At 38.2% G+C, this 22,975-nt stretch overlaps 1 protein-coding gene across 5 annotated transcripts in view; it reads right to left on the bottom strand.

Annotated features, from left to right (window-relative positions):
• Nucleotides 1-19,137, bottom strand: part of LOC109037581 (limbic system-associated membrane protein) — a 134,660-nt gene extending 115,523 nt beyond the window's left edge. Inside the window, exons 1-3 of one of the 5 annotated variants that reach the window (XM_072298411.1) lie at nucleotides 18,885-19,137; nucleotides 18,728-18,772; nucleotides 17,427-17,729 (exon numbers count right to left, since the gene is read on the bottom strand). In XM_072298411.1, coding sequence (XP_072154512.1) covers nucleotides 17,427-17,484 — 58 coding nt within the window. In that variant the 5' untranslated portion in view covers nucleotides 17,485-17,729; nucleotides 18,728-18,772; nucleotides 18,885-19,137. Of the gene's footprint in view, nucleotides 1-17,426; nucleotides 17,790-18,727; nucleotides 18,773-18,884 lie in introns of all 5 variants that reach the window. The other 4 variants (XM_072298412.1, XM_019052320.2, XM_019052321.2 and 1 more) reach the window with 4 other exon arrangements.
• Nucleotides 19,138-22,975: the final 3,838 nt, after the last annotated feature.

The following is a 22,975-nucleotide window of genomic DNA, read 5'->3' as shown; positions in this document are numbered from 1 at the left end:
GTCGCGATTAGGAGACTCAGAGGAGGTATCAACTGTTGTTAATGGAGTCCTAACTGCGTGTCGCTGAAATCCGCCGTCTCAAAATAACATGTGAGATGTCGTACAACCGTTCTGCCGTGCTAAGGAAGAACGCCGTATGAAGATTCGAGAGTTGCCTTTCCATAGATAAATGTCTTTTTTTGACATTCATGCACATTTTTCTTTAAAATTTTCAGATGTTTTAGATTAAATTGTGTACACATTTGTCTGAAATTTTTGGGAGAAAATATTCACAATTTTCCCAGTAAATTCGGTTTTTATCCAAGGAAATTTGGCAACGTCTAAGGACTCATACGGCGTTTTTCCTTGGAATTGGCAGCGTTGCACAATTAACTGGAATGAAGGTTTTGATGCTGCGCTGAAAATATGATTTTCCATCACTATGCTATTCTCTCAGAAATGAAGCAAAATTAAATGAAAGCAAAACGTAAGAAATTTATTGAAGATAATAAGATGGAGGATACTTAAACGATCATGTATGATCAATTTACGTTCTAATCGAATGCTCAAAGCTAGAGAACTCAGGAAAACCCATTTACTGCTGACTTTGGCAAGGAAAAGTAGCTTGTTAACCTTTGAATTCGATATGCAAGTGTTATAAGATACTGTAGAAAAGTGCTTTTGTGTGCGTCAAAATCGAAATCGGCTGCGATCCTTTAATTTACGTGTAGTGGTGGTTGGACCATGGACCACGTTAGGCAGAAAGAAACTATGCCAGATCAGGTATTGTCAAATTTAATTAGGCAATTAAATTTTTACCTGAAAACGATTGTGCGGATTTTTTTGCAAAGAGCGACGCCAAGAATGGCACAATTTGGGCCAGCGGGGATTTTTCGGAAACTGGGCCCAAACAATACCTTATGATACCCTAAAACTCTGGTTAACATTTTAGCTAGAGTAAACGCACGGTTTTTGAGAAATGAGGGGGCAAAGTTGCCAAATCGCCATCATTCTGGACAGCATTTCTACAGCAAAAAGACGGGAAAAAAAGGACGAAAAAGTTACACCTTCGATGGGTTTCGGCTGTAAATGTTCTTATTGGGCCCCCAAGCATTTAACTGTGTTCAGTTTCAAAAATTTTGGTCACACAGTGGTCCAAAATGTGGAGAAATCGTCAACAAATCAGGATTCTCTGTCGAATTTTTAAAAATGGAAATAAAATTGTCGGTCTGCTGCAAATGTTCTTATCGGTCCTCAATGCAAGAAATTGTGTTCAGCTTCACAAATTTACATCGCACAGTGGTCAAAAATGGGGGAATTAGTGGACAAATTAAGATCCTCTGTGAAACTTTTTAAAAATGAAGTGAAACTGTTGGTCCCCTGTAGAGTTTAGATCCCGGAAAAATTCATGTATCTAATTTTTTTTAATTATTACTGCATGTCAGACCGTATTGTTTATAGAACATTGTTATAGAATAGACTTGGTAGCATTATCTCAATAAAATATGCTAAATTTCAAAAATTTAAAAAAAGAAGGAAAAATGGAGAGAAAGAACTAAAAAAAAACATTTAAACAGTCCAAAAAATAATTTAAAGAATTTTTCCGGGCTCTAAACTCTACTGGGGACCAACAGTTTCACTTCATTATTAAAAGTTTCACAGAGGATCTTAATTTGTCCACTACTTCCCTCATTTTTGACCACTGTGCGATGTAAATTTGTGAAGCTGAACACAATTTCGTGCATTGAGGACCGATAAGAACATTGTTAGCTATGAAAACTGTTGTAAAACGGTCTGCTGACATGAAATGTTAGCAGACCGACAATTTTATTTCCATTTTTAAAAATTCGACAAAGAATCCTGATTTGTCGACGATTTCTCCCCATTTTGGACCACTGTGCGACCAAAATTTTTGAAACTGAACACAGTTAAATGCTTGAGGGCCCAATAAGAACATTTACAGCAGAAACCCATCGAAAGTGTAACTTTTTCGTCCATTTTTCCCATCTTTTTGCTGTAGAAATGCTGTCCAGAATGATGGCGATTTAGCAACTTTGCCCCCTCATTTCTCAAAAACCGTTCGTATACTCAAGCTAAAATTTTAACCAGAGTTTTAGGGTATCATAAAGTATCGTTTGGGCCCAGTTTCAGAGAAATCCCCGCTTGCCCAAATTGTGCCAAAAAACGGTCGTTTTTGGCGTCGCTCTTTAAGTGAATTTTCTGTGTGGTGCGAAGCAAATTCCTTAAAAATTTTAAAAAATTCCGCACAAATGTTCTCTTGTAAGAAATTAAATTGCTCAGTTAAATTTGGCAACAGCTGGTGTGGCTTGGCTCCTTTCTACTTAACGCGGTCTAAGTAATCAACTTATGACGTGGTTAAATTTTTTAGGCGAATTTCAAAACTTCCTGTGAAAGGGACGGATTACTTCGTAAATGTTAACAACCAGCAAATTAAGGAAGATTCATATTTATTCCCGCGAATAATTTTTCAGGCGGATATTTTTCAAGAATTGTATGTAAGTGGGAGGTGCACTTTAATTAAACAATTTTAATAATATAAATCATGTAAGCGAATAAATTATTTAGTTATTATCTCCGTTGATCTTCGACGTTTTGTAGTGATGACACGCCTGCTTCAAACTTTTATAGAAGATGTCTACTTATTTCCAAGTGTTACTCTCACTATCTCATCCAATTAGGAAGTTAGTAAAGGGATACACTTTTCTGGAAAGAAGTTCTCATCGGTTAGAGCATCCCACGGGGTGGCGACGAAAAATCATTGGAGGTAAACAGGATACCTGCACGAGTGCCTCTGCGTGTCTTCCTCGCACATCCCTCACTCTAATCCCACAATTTAAAGCTGCCAAGTTGTGCGGGTTTATTGTATCAATCCTAGATATCAAATATATTACATCTATGATATCCTCAAAATCAATCAAACATGAAAATAATTGAATCCGAAACTGAAATGACACTCACCGGTTGACATTTCCCGATACGGCGGGTGGGGGGGGGGGGGGGGGGCAAGTGAGCTCTCTCCTCAGGACTGTGAGCTACTCAATAAAAAAATTTTAAAAAATAATAAAAATAAATTCTTATTATTAATTTGGGTATTGACTGGGAAGAACGGCCTCCGGAGTAGTTCGTCAATCCTTATTCATAGGGAAGTCATCCTTTCAAGGATGCTAGGGACTGTTAAAAACCTCCATCCTATAATATTAAAGAATTGGGGTCGCTTCAGTGTAAAATTCCCGGGGTTTCCGAGGAACTATCATATTCCGGTATCTAAATAGGAGGCCTCTTTGTATCTCATTATAGCATGTGTAACATCTCACCATCAATCAGTCAGTTTAACTTGGCTCGATCTGAGCAGCCATATCGAATGAAATTATTATGTCGCATCAGCATGATAAAAATTCAGGAATTTTGCACTAAAATCAGAAATGTTGGAATTTGACGAACGATTTTTTTTTTTTGACGCTGATTTTTAACGCACGTTGGCTAAATAATTCCAGCATACTGTCTCACGATCCTTGCGTCCACTGCAATCAGTTTGTGTAAAACCAGAAATATTTGAATTCCTTTATAAACGCGGTCAATGGCTGAAATGGCATTCTCGATATTTTAATTCTGAAAATCTGCAAGAAATTGCAATCCGTCCTTTCATTGTCAGAGGGTATCTTTCCTCACGTACTGGGGACTAGTCGTGTTTTGCCTTCGCATCTGCCTCGACCGTAAATGACAACTGAGCTTGCTCATGACGCAAAAAAGTCTACCGATTAATCCCGACACTGTAAGAACGCGCGTTTGTTCGCGTTAATTCAATTAAAATCGTGTGACTTTATCAGAATAATTGGCAACATCTTACATCGTCTGTGGGTCTGAGTCGATCAACGATTTTCCGCGTTTGAAGAGGGTGAAATAGGTTAAGAGGTTCCAGTTGGTGAGTTCACAGACCCCCTTGATCTTGGTGCGGGGGCCTTGAGCCTCCTCGAGAACTGCGAATAAGAGCTTGAAAAAGTTTCACCTCAGACAAAAAAACCAGAATTTTACTGGCAAATGATGGAACATATAAGACCAGGATTCAAGTGATGTATAAATGTTTATTCACGCTTGAAGATTTTTGTAATAATGCGTAGAACTGTTGGAAAAGCCGCGAAAAACATATTAAATAAAGTTGTTGAAAGTTTCCTCACATTTACCCAATTATGTGAAATATCGACGGTGTAAGTTGGCAATCACATAACTCGGTTTGCAACGTTGCAGACATCCTGTCATACTTTATTTATTAAACGGAAAACTACTCAACGGAGTTTCTTTAAAACTGCCGTGATTTTTCTTCTCTGTGCGAAGAAAATTCCGCAAAAACTTTAAGGAATGATGTCAATTTGTTCTCCTTAGAAAAATAATATAGGGGGGAGATTTTCAGACACCACAAACGAGACATGTGATTGCGGACATACGCCGTCGATATGCTCTATGCTGATATTCAATTTTAAAATTCTACCCCTCTTCACCTAAATTAAAGTTCTATTTTTTAAAAAGTGGTAGAAAAGTGCAAAGCACATTGGCCTGTGCTGATAGCAAGATCGAGGAGGTAATATACTTTACTCATTCGTATAGGAAGTATACCCTTATGAATTTTAACACGTTTCTCTAAATTTTAATTCAAATTTTAATACGCCGTGGCTCATATCATCAGCAACTAAAAATTTTATCACCACAAATGGCAGATTCAATTTTTTAAGCCACCGGTTGTCTCTCTCAACATAAAAACAATACAAGGAACAACATTCCTGTCATTCGCAAAGCCGAGCAAGACTTCGCAGAAATAATAAAAGAAAATGCTGCCATTCTTGCGAACTATTTCTTCCATAAACTCCCTCTTTCTCTCTCGTCCCCTCTTCATTTGCTTTACCTCTCTCTCCTCGATGTTCTTGTGTAACCGTCTTCTCCATCTTTTTTACTTTTCATTTGGATGCGTAAAAGAAAATGGGAATGGGAAAAGAAACGAAAACTTGCCCCTGGTCCCTCGTTTCCGAACACATATTTGAGCTCATATAAGATTGAGGAAGAAAAGTTTGCGAATGACACCCTTGAGAGAGGAGAAACGAAGAGAAAATGCTGGAATGCAATCTCGAGTAATATCAGAGGAGACCGAATAGTGGGAGGCGCCATAAAGAACTCAGAGAGAATTAAGGTCAACTGTTCATAAACTAACGAGGACAATAATACGCGCTCGAAAAAAATATTTTGAGCAAATGTACTTTACAACGCTATGTCTCATTTACGCCGAACTTTTGTGTCTCGACTTTCCAAACTCAGTTCATTTTTATCAAAATACGCACCGCTGTAAGGTACCAAAATATTCGGTTGATATAGACGCATGAATTGGCACCAGTGGTAAATTGACTAAATTTTGAAATCAGGAACTACAGTTTTTGGGTCAGTTTAGAAACAATGTACGTATCATTAGTTACCCTAGGCACATAAGTGTTTTTAAAGATGAGCCAGGAATTTTGCCGTGCTGGGGAAAAACGTCGTATGAACATTCGAGAGTTGCCAAATTTCCCTCCATAAAATGTTTATTTTTGAGGAAAGCTATATGAATATTTTTTCTTGAAATTTTCAGAAACTTCAGGTGAAATTGCGAGTGAAATTTTATGAAAAATTGGAAGAAAAATATTGACAAATTTTCCCAAGAATTAGTGATTTATCAAAGTAAATTTGACAACACCTGAAGGCTCATAAGGCGTTCTTCCTTAGCACGGCAGAATTATAGACCATAATTGCATAATGTTATCAAAATCGAGGTGTGAGCAAGATATGTATCTTGTATTATCTTCACCAAGTTAAAAATATGATAGAAAGATTCGGTTGATTTTGAAAAAGCGACATACAGTAGAAGAAACTTTTTGTTGGTTTTGAGTTTTCTCAAGGTTTCAGTTTTTTTTTTTAGGGTGTGTCAAAATTAACGCAAAATTTGCTGAGACGAACACAAATTTTGTGTAAGTCTGCGTTCCACTTTTTGCAGTAGGCACAATCAACGCGTAAACACTCATATTTCTCTGAATGCTGATAATACGAGGGTGTCCAGGGGTGAGGATTTGGCTCCGCGAAAAAAGTCTGTTCTCCTCATGACTCCCAAACTAAGCACCATAACGACGCTCCGGCCAGGAAAGTTTGTTTGGGTGAAGCTAGTTGTAAAAGTTGCGTTGCATGAGTTAACCTCTTAAATTTTAAGCTCCCGTATCCACATGAACTGTTTTATCGTGAAATTTGTAATTTGCCACCCCGCCTGCCCGATCGCTGTACCCTTGTAAATCGTCCTGCCCGCACTTCCCACCGTCCTCTAAAATTTCCTAATGCTATAGTGAGGCCATCGTTGTCAAGTTGCTGCAGAAATTTTAAAGAATATAGATTTAACTATGCACCTGATTCACATGTGAAGTTAGAAAAATATACCGCTGTAAATGATAGCGAAAAGTTCTGTACCGCAGATAAAAATGCTACAATTAGAATTTCACTTCAAGAAAGGATCGTTTTTTCGGGTAATAGGTTGTTTCTTCAGTGTAACAGGAATTTGCAATGAAACGGCACGATTCGTTGGTGACAGTGAATCCAGAATATTCAGAGAAGAGCCCAATGTGGATATTACCGTTACATATTGAGAATGTCGAGAAGGAGTCATACATGGGCGGAAAATATCTCAGAAAATGTGAGTGGTCGGAATAAAAACGTGGTTGTGATGACAAGAAACGTATTAGTTTCTGATCCATGAGTATACATCAATGTTCAATAAATGCTCATTAATGTCCTGCCCAATGGATGCTCATTAATGTCCTGCTCAATGATGAGGTTGAAACCACGCCCAAACTTCCCAGACATACAGATCGGTATTTTACTTTTTTTTATTAAGTGCATTAATCCAAATCGTTTGAAATGGTTTTGAATTTTGGTTTTTAGTCAGTGATAGAAATATTACACAAGACGTCATTGACCATATGACCTAAAAAATCAATGTAACAATAGCAACTTAAAATATTTTGATCGTACACTTAACATATTTAAGGACAATAGTTTTTACTATTAGGTAAATGCTGAAATAGTGATATTCAAGCATCACAGAATCAGATTTATCGTGTAATAATTATAAGAATGTTCATATCAGGTGCATTCAAAAATTCAAGATAACTCTTCTGAATCAACCGATGAAATTTGAAATCTCTCAATCAGCCTTCTCAGCTTACATTCAGGTCGAAATAGCGGGAACTTGCTATTAATTCTATTTTAGAAGCCTGCAATTTGACATCAGCGAATAGTGGGATCGATATCGCATACCTCATTATCACTTGTTAGCGAAGTTTTGGTAGGTCAAGAACTTTTAATCGGAGTCCATCAGGAGACATGAAAAGCGACGATGTCAGAGCACAGCAATAATTTTGAATTTTCTAATTTGATATAAACTTCTCCGAACTACTAATATAAACGGATACTTCGCATTTCATGTCCAGGACTGGGTTCAGGGCCAGACTGGTCCGGAGGCGATCGCGGATCGCCACACGGTCCTCGGATCTGGCGGCAGGCTCCTTGGTCCAGATGTAATAAATAGTAATGGTATAGAAATATGAAAAATAGAGGAGACTCTAGTGACAAAAAATGCACTGCGACGGTGTAAGTCGGAAATCACATAACTCGGTTTGCGAAGTCGCAGACTTCCTGTCGTACTTTATTTTTTAAAAGGAAAACAACTCAACGGCAATTCCGTCGCAGACTTCCTGTCAAACTTTATTTTTTTAACAAATTGCCTAATATTCATGTTTCTTTCGTAATATATTACTCTTTGAATGCAGCGCTTTCAATTTCGTATGATACTGTGCAACACCTCTGTGTTGCGAAATAGTTGCTTGAAGCGCCGCGGCGGGCGAGCAGGGCGACCAGCGCAACACGCGCATTGGCACCTACAAACCTAACTGGGATACTTCACGCATTGCGCAATGCGTGAAGTATCCCTGTTGGGTTTGTAGGCGCCTGTGCGCGTTTCGCGCTGGCAGCACGCCGCGCGCCGCGCCGCTCCGCTCCGTGTTAGGCTCTGATATTCAAACGAAATCAACGTTTTTTAACTCATGATGATGAAATGATTGCACACTCTGCGTGGATTATTCTCATTTAAATTGATGACAACAAAATATGTATTAAATGGAAAACGATACTCAACGGAAATTCTTTAAAACTGCCGCAAGTTTTCTTCTCTGTGGGAAGAAAATGCTGCAAAAACTTCAAGGAATAATGTCAATTTGTTCTCCTCTCAAAAAATAACTTAGAGGCATTTACATTTACATTTCATAACATTTTCAGACACCGCAAACGAGATACGTATGTGAATGATTGCCGACTTATGGCGTCGACTGGAATCTCTGTGAAACTCACTCTAAGTAAAAAGTACTGCATACGCAAAGGATTCAGGCCCAACTAAAGAAAAATTAGGGCCTAGCCCAGCCCTGTTTACACCAAAAAACTATTTTTCCGTGAATCCGTCTCTATTAGATGTGTGTTTTAATTCATTATTTGTATTTATTCATCATTGAGTTAATTCTAATAGAAGTTAATTCTGAGTTTCTTAATCATACAAATGTGTACATCGATAAACAAATACTAGCAATGGAGGGACATACATTTTTCCACAGAGCGCTTTCAAAATGATTAGCTGTGAAGTAACTCGCAAACAATAAAATAATACGAGGTAAAGTCACCGTTCCACACCAAGCGTCCTGGACACCTGAGAGTGATACCACTATTCGGTCATTTGGGAGCTCAGGTTGCCTACTTTGAAAATTGAAGGCAAACCAGCAGCGTTTTGCACGCCACGCCACGCTCAGTGAATTATTTCTGCTTTCACACTGGAAAAAAACACATTGGATCTAGAGTCCAGACTCTTAAGAACATCGACAAGAAAAAGTACTCTTGATTCAATCAGAATCTAGCTTAAATCAAGAACCAAGCCTCTTAATTTAAGCGGATTTCGTTTTAATTCAAGCAAAAATCCGATTGAATCAAGAGTATTTTTTCTTGTCAATGTTTTCAAGAGTCTGGACTCTAGATCCAATGTGTTTTTTTCTTCCAGTGCATCCTGTAGCAATCGTGACATCTGAAAGTGATGCCGCTATTCAGCTACGTGGAAGCTCGCGTTGACTACACTTAAAACTGGGGGCCAACTGACATAATGGAGCTAAAATCGGATTTACGAAGTTTTATAATGTTCCGTGTGAGGTTAAAAAAAAATTCCCTGATAATTCTCGATTTTTCAGGTTTCTAGAGGGTTTCTAGGTTTCTATTCTTAGGATTTTGACTGGAAAACGCAATATTTCAAAGAAAAAACTGTATCATCTATGAAAAGAGTACATTCCATTGCAAGGTTCTACAAACTAAATATTTTTACCTTCCTTTGAGCGTAGTTTTCATCGTAACGCCTATTTAGTGTGATGAAGAAAGCTTCGTCCAACCGCTGCGACACTACCAGGGTTTACCATTCTAAGCACCACTGTAGCTTATTTAAGAGTAATGAATAAAAAAGGTGCATTTGTTGCCACAATATGGCAATGATGGCAGCGCTTCATTGACACAGCTGCTCTCAGGCATTACCGCGGCTGCTGAGCCCAGTGAAGCGCACTTATGCCCACTAAGGAAAACTACTGCTGATTTTCCCCCTGAGATGTAAGTCACTATTCATTAGTTGATTTTAATAATATTTTAATCCAAAGCAAAGTCTGCTCTGCTAATGATCCCAGAGACTTTTTGCAGCCAAGTAGAAAGATGTAATGTAGAAAGTAAATAGGAAGGTAAAAAGATAAACAATTTTATCTAAAAATGGAGGGATGTGACAAAAAAGTGAAAAAAATAAGAAAATGTTTAAAGAAAAAGTAAAAACGAACTAAAAAATTAATTTGGGCGTCTCTCAGCTCGTTTAAGTACATAGTTGTCTTAGCATGAAACGTCCAGTTGAGGGTAAACTGGTTTTCACAACTTCAGATCGAAAGACAAAATGTGGAAATTCAAAGCTTAGTAGGCAGAAAAGCGCCATCAGGTTTTGCTGAGAGTATGCAAAAGAATCTACTGGCCTGAGAAGAACATTTCTTATCATTGAAATAAAACAAAAATTTAGATAAAATTCTCAATTAAAATTTCATGAAACAAACGCATCTAAGGAGTTTTCAGTCAAAAAAAACCCATACACAATCTTAACATATTCTGATAGTGCTTATCAGGTTTTGCATGCCCATTCTTCAATTACTAACATCACTCATAAAGCTCTTATGGTGATCTATTTCAAGGTTGAGTAGCATCGCAGAATTCATGCTGTAACACATCCTGCAGTTGAGCAAGCTGGCAAGTTCAACTCCCCCGAACGAATTAGCCGAAGTCATAACCGAGCACATCCATTACCTGATGAACTCTAGAGCATATGCATTCTTATGGAGCCTCGGTGTTCGTGAGAAAACTGACTTGTTTGGGTCCAACATAGGCCGATTCAACGCCGATCAACGCGGAGGTGATAATTAGCGGCTATGCCTTAACTATCACATAACACCTGTTCCAGCTCCGGCCCCAAAAACCACTTACAGCTTACGGGAGGCGTAATGAGGGATGTGCGAAGGCACCAGGGGAAGAGAGGTTGGGAGAGGGACTATGCCCGAGCTTCGAATTTCAACACCACGTCAACGACGCGACGTATAGTTTTCAGTTCACAGGGTTCACCGGCGGTGTTTAATATTATCGAGCGTCCCTGTTCACCGTGTATTTCTTACCCCCTCGTCACCATACTTCGTATGTCATGGTACTTGAATCGAGCATACTGTTACATTAATTTATTAATAACGTTGGATCGAATTTTAAAGACAGAAAGAGCTATGTACTAAATAAGTTACTCTACCTGCATTTGTGTCAGGGGTGTACGGGAGAGTAAAATTCTGGAAAATCCCTATGAATGAATCCACAATATTTTTAATTAAAATTTTCAGGATACTCCTGATGACAAAATTATTGTGAAAATTATATTGAATTGTTTTTAAATTTCTCCATGACGATATCATCAAAATCATGGTTAAAAGTATGTGCTCAAATACTCCATCAGTATTTTGTACAACATGTTGGAAATACTTGAATAGAAATATTTGAAAAAAATCACGCCACTGCCCACTTTAAACCAGTTTTCAATATTTTTTGAAAAAAACGATAAAATACTAGATAATATATCGTCGAAGTTAGTGTAGTAGTGACCTCACAATATTGCAATAATATTTTCAAATAACATTTTTCAAAAATACTCTCGATTTGACTAGAAAAGGCTCTCCGCATACTCGGGACAATCCCACGGGACTCTACTACGTGATCAATTGAAATCTTAGGAGATTTGTCAACGCTTCGAGCTTTGGCGTGAGCCAGGCGCCTGTTGGCGCGCGTGCCGAAAAAGTTTCTTGAAAAAGGTCTCCAAAAAGGTTCGGGATATTAAAAAAAGGAGCCGAGCAGGCCGACCTTTTGCCGGGAAGGATAAATTATGTAGAGTTATTCATGGTTAGAGTATGTTTATTCATTGTCTAGGCCGAAAAAGGCCAACGGAAGTTTGTCGGGGGGATGGGCCAGACGCAAGTCCGGAGGGCCGGCTACTCTCGACGCATAGTTTAGGCCCTGCCTTTATTGCTTGGCTGAAATTCAGTCTGAGTGCAGCCAATTACCGTCGTAACTAGTCCGCGCGACTATTTGAGTCTCAGACTTCCTCCGAAGCTGTAGCAAGTTGTAACTTACTGCCGAGATCACTTAAGCACTTGACCTCTAATTTATACACTCGTCTGCGAAACGATATTAGTTAGCGTTCGTTCCTCTGAGGTGTTTTCATAACGCTAATAACGAGGGAGGGGGAGTGGGTTTTTGACTCTCAATTTTTTCAAATCAGATTTGTAGGAAACGCCGTAATCAGATCCCGGGGATCTATTCCCTTTTTTATTTTTTTCCTTTCAAATTTCTATAGTTGGGAGGAAAGAAACCGGAAAATAATTGCTCAGCCCTAAAAAACGTGCACTCTGAGGTAGAGGCGAGAAAGTGAATTACTTTGTTAAGATATATTTTTTAAGAGTGTGCAAATGCTGAATTCGAAAAAGTGCAGTTTGCTTCTGTCTGACACTAAAAATTCAATGATTGGCTTTATTGCTTGTAGGATTTCACAACTATTTTGACAAAAATTTCACGTTGAAATCTTAAAATCTGATAGATATGCGATATCTACTTTTGAGATCTGAGAGCTAGAATACTCATACGTCCATAAATACGTAAATCAGTCTAAGGAATATCTATTTTCTAGAATGTTTGCTCTGTGTGGTTTTTAAAATTTTTTTAAAAAAAAGTCTTCCCCTTAAAACGCAATTACACTAATGTTTTCAATCGCACTCCTGGAAAACTTCCAGTGCGAAAAGTCAGGTTTGTTCTGTATGGTTTTCAAAAATTTAAAAAAAAAATTCCCTCCAAAACGCAATTACACTGACATTTTCAATCTCACTCCTGGAAAACTTCCAGTGCGAAAAGTCAGGTTTGTTCTGTATGGTTTTCAAAAATTTAAAAAAAAAATTCCCTCCAAAACGCAATTACACTGACATTTTCACTCGCACTCCTGGAAAACTTCCAGTGAGAAAAATCAGGTCATTATAACTGAGCGATGCAAGTCACGTTTTAACTTTAAATACTGACAACAGAGCTAAAGTCGATAAACTGATTGCATTCAACAAAGGACTCAGATGATGTAATTTATTCCTCAAGAAAAATGACGTGCTCGCAATTGGGCGACACGGCACGTTAGTCGGCGACGTCCTCATCCGAAATCCAAGTTGTGAGCATCCCGGATCACTTTCTAGCCCCTTCGTCGGTGACGCATCGTACATAGTTCGTCCTCGATTACTGGTATCTTTTTTCAAGACGCTCCCTTTCTTCTCGGGGGCGGTTTCGGGTGTCAGCGGAGGAAAACAAAAAAGTGCAAGTTGGGCAGGAGACATTATTTTAGGCTTCGTCGCACGCGCTAAGCCACCGCCGCAGCCGCCGCCACCGCCCCCCAACCCCCGCCTCGCAGACTCCTCCACCTCCACCCTCACACTATCTCCGCCGCCCTGGCTCCTTATTTTCCGTTCAAGTGACCACAAAGCCGTATTCCTAACCAAAAGTCACTGTCCTCTTTCCTTCTTCTGGTCGACTGCCTTGCGACGCTCCAAGACCTCAGGGTTGTCAAAATGGGAAACGAACACGGAGAAAAAAACTTTGTGCACGGGACCCGAAGTTCAAGTCATATGGATCTCTGAAGTTTTCGGATCACGTATCTAACAACTTGAGGTCCAGCTGCCGAAGTTCGGGTCAGACATCTGAAGTACTTCGATGCATACCGAAGGGTTCGGGTCACACATCTGAAGTACTCCGGTACACACCGAAGTGCCTAGATGTCTGACCCGAACTTCGGCAGCTCGACCTCAAGTTTACGGAAGCGTGATCCGAAAACTTCAGAGATCCATATGACCTCAACTTCGGGTCTCATGCACAAAGCTTTTTTTCTCCTTACCTTTCTTCTGGTAGAATCGACTCTAAATTGACGCTGTGTGAAATACAGCGTCACTCATACAGCGTGTGGGAAATCGAATAACGATTTTTAGAGCGATAAATCAATGTAAAGCAAAAATAGATGTGAAGTAACTTCAAATTGTAACGTAGATTTCAGGGCAACAAGTATGATGATAGCGTGCTTTGATTAAGAAAAAATCAAAAACATTGATTGCGCACTCTTCAATCGTTCAATTCTTATCATATAAAATCGTAATGACGAAGAAATCAGTTTTACATGATTTTTGATGGGAGGGTGAAAGTGATGAGACAGTAGTCAGCGATTTCAAACTTTCCTTGGCGTGGCCTCCATTTGGAGGAGCTTTTTTTGATCATCCATCATCAATGGATCTCGATTATTTTGATTCGAGAGACGTTTTTCTTACCTGCATATCATGATTTACAACGATTCCCCGGGTATACTACTGATACTCCAGGGGTCTACTGATCATTTTATTTTTTTTTTCTATTCATTCATTCATTCTGAACTTTCCTGTCGTCGATTTTTCATAAGAAAAAACGCAGTGCCTTAGCTCCTAGTGCCTGTCTCTAGGGAATCGCTTTGGTGTCAATTTACAACTGCTATGACTAAATTTTTTTTTTTCTTTTTCTTTTTTTTGTAACTGAGGGTTTTTATAGATCATTTGAAACGAATATTGAGTATATTAAATACTAAGTAAGAAAGTGACGATAAATTTAAAAAAACAGTGAATACGAGTGTTGTATAGTTTAGCTATACCTGCTGCGTCTGAGGTTTTTGTCTTAAGTTCAATGTTTATGAGTAAGACATACTGAAAATCTAGAATAAACTCACATCACTTGGCATCTATGTTTGGTGCTCCTCGTAAATTCTACGTGTCTATTCTATCCTTCGGACGTTTTTCAGCGCAATACCTCTCCTTTTTCTTCCGCAATCCAAAATAAATGAGAATGACGAAGACAGTGCAAAAGCGACGACTACCTTTTGACGAATTGGGAGCTTTTATTTTCCTCCACCCTGCTCTGAAATGTATTTGTCCTTCGCGAATGAATCATGGGTACGCGTATTGGCACGAACTTCGTGTTAGTGCACTAGCTCGTCTGATGGTATTTAGATTATTATTCAATCAAATTGATGGCGGTACGTAAGATTCAATTGCATAAATGTAATTTACTAGATACGAAGCAAATTTAGGAAATTCAATCGGATGAAAACTGAAAAAAGCAATAATCTTGTTCCACCAATAAAGAAAGATTAACACAGATGTAATCGCACATACACTTATATTATTAACTAAATCATATGTTTATATTTGAAATCCAGCACAGATGATCTTGGTACTTTACTAGTAGCTATACAGTGTTTTTTAGTAGGTTGCGATAAGCAGTTTATTCAATTTTTGTGTCAAAAAAGGGTGTACATCAGCATTATAATCCGATGATGTAGCTCTGAAACTAGCAGATCAGAATTTTGAATCTTTTTCTAGTAACTTCTCGTTTTATGATCTGCAACTTCGAATCAGCTTAATTCTGTTCTAGTTAAACAAATTTGTGCTTTTTTCATTGGTTTTTATTTCTAAAATGTACGAGAAATACTCGTCTAGTACTAAATAATAAAATAGTAAAAATACCAGTAAAAACACTGATTTCAATAACTCAATTTTGATATTCCGTGGACTAATGTATTTTCGCCTTCAGGCTGCCATGGATATGTTAACACATTTCATGCATCTAGTGCGCCAAACTGTACGTCTGGTGATTTCTAGATGTTAAAATTGCATTCCCAGGATGTAAAAGTAACTACGAGAGGATTCAATCCAGCATCCAGGAATCAACGGATAGATTTTTTATATTTTTTATTTTTTATTTTTTTTTTTTTTATTTTTTTTATTTTTTTTTTTTTTTTTTGGAATTCTAGATACAGAGTTAGAGGAGGAATTTTCTCGACTCATCACCTTGAAGTCAGAGAACCGCCGCCGGAGAAAACCAACAAACAAGGTTGTTAGCGAGGGGGTGAAGAAAGTTCGTGGGAAGTTATCACCACAGAATTTGACGAGCTAAATAATTATGTGCGTAGCAAACTTGAGGAGCTTGTTTCCGCTAATTAAATCAAATTTTATTCCGTGCCGTCATCATCGATGCCGCGCGATGGTTTTCGAGCCGCGTCCTTATATTTCCCTGCCATCTGCCTCCGCGGCTTCTCATCTTTCGAGAGTCATCAATTTCAGCTTAAAACCCCCACCCCCACTCCCCTAGCACGCAGATCCTTAAACCCTCTCCTGAATGCCCTCCCACTTTTAGGCTTCCTTTCACTCTCTCCTGTTCTTCCATCACCCGTTTTCTTCTAATTTATTAAAAGAAAAAAAATCAATTGCTATCTTATCTATTTGCCTATTCATATTATAATATGCTCGATTATATGGCACTATTTTTTTAATTATATCCGATTTTGGTTATAATTCAATTTATCATGTATTTTTCCTAAATATATCATCAATTAAGATAGTATTTAATGTTTTTACTGTAAAAGTCACGAAGAAGAAACGTGCTAAACTTTTTTATAAATGAGTCAGATTTTGACGTTCCCGGGAAATAGGCCGACTTCGAACGCTGGATACCGATGCTGTAAATGGAAATTGTCAGTGCTAAACATATAGTAAGGTTGTAATATGAAGTTATAATATGGTAAATGTGGAGTTTTTCATCCAAATTTGTACCAAAATCATTCGAATAGCTTAGTTTAACTGATAAGCGTTGTGTCTTTCTCATTTTTAGTGTAACTTGAAAGTTAGATTGCCCATTGATACATGCACATATAATGTTTCGACGTGAGAACTGCTTGGCTGTACGGATGTTCTTCGTCGGATTTCGCACGCAATGTTCTCTAATTCAATGATTTTTGCCGTATCAGGCAACAAGGACATTAGATAGGGCGGATGGATTATGTTTTGGCGAGCTCTGACCAGGAGATGGAGGTAATCGTCTTTTGATTGAGTCTCCAGCTGCTACGAATCACTTAGGGTTAAAACAAGGAGTGAGAATGAGGTCTCTAAACTTTCAGCCCTCCAGGCGGTTTGTGAGTATCGGTGAGCTTCTGGACATCGGTTTGCGGAATTCGATTGTTCCGAATTCCTGGGGAATAGAGGCCAAAGTAGACCCTCTCAACGGACCCTTCGCCGTAAATCTAACGGATACTCAATTGAATGGCAAGACAAATTCGAACTTAGCTAAGCCATAAGCGTTTGAAAATCAGGATCAAAAGTAATTTGAATAATGTCAAAAAGTGGACTTGCACAACCTGGGTGTAATTCTGAAGTTTTTGTCAAATTTATAAGCCAAAATTATTGATATCTCTTTCTCTTGTTTTTTCTTTCACGTGCACAAGTATAAGTATACATATATTTACATTAACGATGAAAACAGTGCAAAAGCCCCTTTGAAGAGGATTGAAAAAAAACACACAAAAAATGGGTATCCAAGGTTAAAAAAATTCAAATTAAAAAAGAATATTTTAAGTTATTTTGTTTACGACGATCTGTGGGATGTAAGTCTTAGATTTTGTTCCTTCGTAAATGTAGATGTTCATTTTCTGTCACAGTGCATTGTAAGGATTTACCGAGCCAGTTTTCATAATTTTTGCGGCTTTCGACGAGGGATGGTTTTAAAATTAGCCCGTGAGGCGGCCCTTGGAGAGCGCGAATCGTCCTCAAGCGGTCTTCCGCGTAGCGGTGAAGGGTTGTACTCCCCAGTCAACGCTAGTGAGTGACATAGAATCATAAATGGATGATACTTTTCGTGTTTTGTAACGATCAAAAGTCAATAAATTGTGGACTTACCGATTAGGAAGAATCCTAAGATTTTCAATTCAAGGAGCTTAAAAATACTAAAGCTCATTTTTCCCGCTGGATATTTCTTGTTGAAACAGGACAAACAGATCCCTCGGAAGAATACAACTTATATCCACTTTTAAACCTTACAAATGAACACTAGATAAGTTTTTCAATAGTAGCGGTAACTTAAATTCTTTGAGCACTTCACAATGATGAAAATGTTACCATCAGTAGATAGTGAGGATCACTTTAGTGGAGCCGAAAACACAAATTGTACCACACAAAAATTCACACAAATGAAGACCCGAGCTAAAAAATTAAATGAAAACACCTTGAATGCGTTAAAGTATCCAACAAAATTGTATCGGGCTTTATGTTTGATTGAAAAAATGATCAATGCACAAATTTTTTATGACAACGACTTGAACCGAAAGGGTTTGCAAAATAAAGGCGAAATTCGACTACTATTATCGACCAGTTTCCCAGATAAGAAAATCATCGATTAATTTTGAGTTTCGAGTCTGAATTATGCCTCTAGATATAATGAAAATTTTCCTTCGATATTTCGACCGTTTTCATAAATTAAGAATAAAATTCAATTCAATTTTAATTTTTTTTAATCAAAGCTTTTCTTTTTCTTCCTTTCTTTTATATTTTACGTACATTCAGTTGAGAGCACTATTCAAAAAGGTTTTTAACGCCTTATTAATATTCATCTCTGCTGCTTTATTTTTCAATCATAAGCCAAATCTCGATTTTAATTTAATGTTTCCCTTGTTGAATATAACATGAAAGGGTTGAGACCTGAGTTCAATTTATCTGCATGCCCTGTCTTTTTGTGCTACTGCGCATAACCCCGGAATAAAACTCTCAAATTTTAATATTGTTATAAATCGCTAAGATCTTCACGTAAGAAGCACCCAAAGCTGTAAAATTGGAGCCCAAAGATTTTCACATTTGACTCAATTTCCGCACAAAAAATGGGAAAATATTTGATTAATATAACGCTGCCAATAATCAAATCGAGCTTTTTTTTTGGGGGGGGGGGGGTAATTTCCAGTCAAAATAATTAATATAATTAATCCTCTTTTTCTGATACTTTAATTATAAAATAATTAACCTTTCATTAAACATAGATAATGAAACTCAAAAATCAATACAGTTGTTCCGTATCATTCAATTTTTTTGCAAAAGAGGAGATAAATAGTGCTGGGTTAAATAGACGACATCATCCTAAGTACATTTCATGTTGCCTGATTTTCTCTAATGTTTTATTATTTTCAAAAGAAAACTTAAAAACATGTCACCTCGAAATTATCCACGGAATTTCACGTCAGGATTTTCTTAGTTTTCTGTTGAAAAAAAAGAACATTAGAAGAATTCAACCGATGCCTGGTGTAGTGAGGCTGATATTGTTTATATTCGTCCCTATATCAATTGAATGAGGAGACTTGAGCTTTCAACCTTATAATTTAAACCCGTTGATATCGCAGCGAGCAATTTTTCCTCGGACCAATCGCTTCAGATAAAAAAAGTAAATCCAGGGTGCTTACGCACGGAAGTGCCCGCTTGCGGTATTCGCGATGATCGCGGCGAAAACACCCGCGAAACGCACTGTGGACGGGGACGGGAACCGCGAGAAAAGCGCGCGATGCAACATCTGAAAGCTCGGGCCGGCGACGCGACGTGACAGACAACCGCGAATGTGCCGCTGGCTCCTGTGTGCTGTGTCGCTCGCCCGCGCGCAGCAGCACTTGTCGCCGCAGCGCCAGACCCTTCAAGGAGCCGGCAACCGCTATACCACACGTCTCACAGTGGGTCGAGTCAATTAGAGAAATTGGACATGAAATTTTTGACTGAGACTGTAAATGGAGATGTTGCATGTGTGAGGGATTTGCGATTTGACCGTCGATTCTTACGTAAAAGTTCGAGAGAAACATGATGGTGCCACTGGTTTTCTCTGAAATCAACTCCCAAGCTCAAAAAAAGCTCTCAAGTTGAGGTCAAAATGGAGGGGATATCCCGCCCTACCCTGAGAGTCTACCTCTACATCAAAACAAGTTCTCCATGCAAAGATAGGGAGCAAATACATTGACAGGGCTGCCACTTTATTTGGGGACTCCAAAACTGAAAACACGGTAACCCTGCTAGTGTATTTGCTCCCTATCTTTGCATGGAGAATTTGTTTTAATGCAGAGGTGGATTCTCAGGGTAGGGCGGGATATCCCCTCCATTTTGGCCTCACTTTAAGAGCTTTTTTGAGCTTGGGAGATGATTTCAGAGAAAACCAGTGGCACCATCGTGTTTCTCGCGAACTTTTACATAAGAATAAACGGTCAAATCGCCAATCCCTCACACATGCAACATCTCCATTAGAGAGCTCGGACATGAAATTTTTGACTGAGCCTGTAAATTTTCATGTTTCTTTCGTCACATTTTAAATTTCAAGGCAAACCTGAAGGAGAAAAATTTACGAGAAAACCAATGGCACCCCTTTCAGAACCTCAAAGTTTTGCACAAACATAGTTATAAGCGTTTAAAGTTTACGAATTTAGTCCGACCTCACCTATTGACTCGACCCACTGTGCGCCACACGTCCCTGCAACTCCGCGTCCTCCGCATCTCATTAGCGGGACGAATTAAAAATGGATGAGGCTCAATCCCCCCCATGTCGTTTGCCCAACTTGTGTAGTGTAGCACCCTCCTTAACCCCCCCCCCCCCCCCCACCACCAAAAAAAGGAAGGAAAGAAAGTTGACGGTAGAAAATTATGGACAAATTCTAGGTAAGGAGCCGTCCAAGTATCATATGGAGAGAAACTTGGTGCGTACACTGAAAAAAATAATATAGCCGTAGAGACAAGATAAACTTGTTAAACCTGCCTTGTCTCAGGAACAAGACTTTTAGTCTGCCGAACAACTCAGTTTGTTTGGGAAACAACACCCGTTTGTTAATGCAACAAGACCAGTCTTGTTTTATATGCTAGGTTTCTGAGCCACCGGACTCGATAGTCTTGTCACTGTAACAAGATTCTCTACTCACCGCGAGTAATGGTCAAATTCAAAGAGAGCGTATTATTTTATATATTTTGAAAGAGTATTTTAAGAACCACGCTTAATAATTGTTCCCCGAAAATTTTTCTGCATGTTTAATGACAAGGTAAAAAACAATAAGTTTATGATTATTTTTTAAAAATAAATCGCTCATGCGTAAGGTTTTAAAATCAAATGTATCTAATTATATAATTATTTTTTTAACGTTTGATTTATTTATATATTATTAATTATTATCATGATATAAAATAAAAATAAAAATTAGAATCATAAACACGGAACAAAGGAAACATCGTTGCTTGAAGAAACACATTTTTTCGGCCTAAATTGTCCATTTTTATCTGATGTAGAATGTAAATTCCTTTTGGTAAACGGTAAATGGTAAAAAAGAAAAAAAAAACAAACAACTTGATGCTCAACGCATTCCACAGCCTTGAGATAACAACAAAATGAAAAAGTAATTCTGTGGGCTATACTTATACTTAAAATTTGGCTCCCTTCATAACTACTCCGGATAGCTCGGTCAGTAGAACACTCGGTCCGTAATCGAGCGGTCCCGGGTTCGATTCCCGATCTCGTCGATAAAATTTGAAAGGTCGGATGGGACGATTCTGGCATAAGAGGAATGAAGGAAGTAGAGAAGAAATATATTTTCGTATAAATCGTGCAATTTGTGACTTTTTTTTTTGCAATTTTAATTTCTTCCGAATACTTTGACAAGACAAGTCTTGTTCCCAGAACTAGACAATTTTGTTACCGTGACTAGACTTTTGACTTATGCAACAAGGAAGTCTTGTTCCCTAAACAAGACTGTATGTGTCCCATAAACTAGAATGCCTTGTGGATCAAATATAACAAGACGGTCTTGTCTGGGTGACTAGAATCCTTGTTTCTCGGACAAGGCACTTTTTTCAGTGTAGAACCCAAAGTTCATATAGATCGAGTTTATCAGAGAGGAACCAGCCCACATCAAGTTGCAACTGAGAAGAAAAGGCTTAAAGTTTCGTTTCTCCATAAGACTCAATGTAAATAATTAATTTTATCTCCTTTTTTTATAAGCTAAATATTTGTTTTGGACTAAGAATTTTTGGTAGAAAATAATATACAACTTGTCGAGCTCAAAACCACTTGTAACTCAATTTTGTAAATAAGCTTGCCGTTGACGCCCGCCCCGCCGCCTTAAAGCGGTGGATGCTTGGACAGTCAAAACGCCTTCAATTGCGTGCGTATGCAACACGGACATCCATGGAGCTCGAATAGTTGCATCCAGGAGTTTTAATGAGTGTTAGTCGGATTCAAAGCGCTTTGCTTGTTTCTCTTGTTCCGTAACTGAATTCCAGCTTTGCCTAATGTGTCGACAAAGACTGATTTTCATTGCGACATTGTCAATTTTCCAAACAATAACTTGATCGTTTGATAAATATCAACGTTAGGGTCCTAAAACGTGAGCTGCCCACTGTTTTCTCTGAAGTAAAAGCGACGCATTCGTATAAAGATATAGAATTTCAGAAAGGGTAGTGATGGAAAAGAAAACGAGAAAAACATTTTCTCTCTCCCACGGAGTATTTCCATCAATGTTTAGACAAATTTGATTTTCACTGGGAAACGCTAACCATCTGACTGAGCAATATTACCCAAAACTGGTTTAAACTATACACCTTGACAGCAGGTTTCTTGGAGAGCACTTTCTGACAAAAAGCTTAGAAAAACTATCGAGTAACTTTTTATTGTTCTGACATTGACAATTAGGAGCGCAAACCTGCCTGCGGCATATTGATATTAATTTTTCATCATGTCTCTTGTTAGTCTATCTTTTGCTGAGCTGATTGAAAAATCAGTATCTTTATTAAAATATTTTCATTCCTTGAATCTTTTGATACGCTGCCGTCCCCGGAAAAAACGCCGTAACTCCATTCTAAATTTGTCATCTTTTTACCGAAAAAAATGTTTCATTACCAATTACCGAAATACTAACGACCATATCCTTCATAGCTCTAGAATAACTGTGGCGTACCACTGAAAATTCGAATTTACAAAATGAAGCACTTTAATGATCAGGTTTCCTCGTAATAGTTCAATATGTGCGGAAGAAAAACACAGAGTGTTGATTGGAGTTACGGCATTTTTGCTGTATATAGACGGCAGTACACTGGTATACTGCCGTGCTGGGGAATAATGCCGTATGAGCCTTCAGGCGTGGCCAAATTTCCCCTGGCAAATCACTACCTTTCAGGAAAAGTTTTGAATGTTTGTCTACCAATTTCTCAGATGATTTTGTTTGTAATTAGATCTAAAACGTCTGAAAATTTCAAGGAAAAATATTCATACTTTTTCTCAAAATTAAACATTTTATCGAAGGGAATTCGAATACTCTCGAATGTTCATACAGCATTCTTCCTTAGCACGGCAGTATAACTCACAGTGTTCCTCTTGATTTATTGAAGCAATCTGACACCATTGCCCAACGATTTCTTTTGAGGTAGCCCTCCTATTTACTGCTTCT

Source organism: Bemisia tabaci, chromosome 3, assembly GCF_918797505.1.
Source record: "Bemisia tabaci chromosome 3, PGI_BMITA_v3".
NCBI lineage: Eukaryota > Metazoa > Arthropoda > Insecta > Hemiptera > Aleyrodidae > Bemisia > Bemisia tabaci.
The sequence above is the reverse complement of the archived record's forward strand: the minus strand, read 5'-3'. Positions and strand labels throughout refer to the sequence as shown.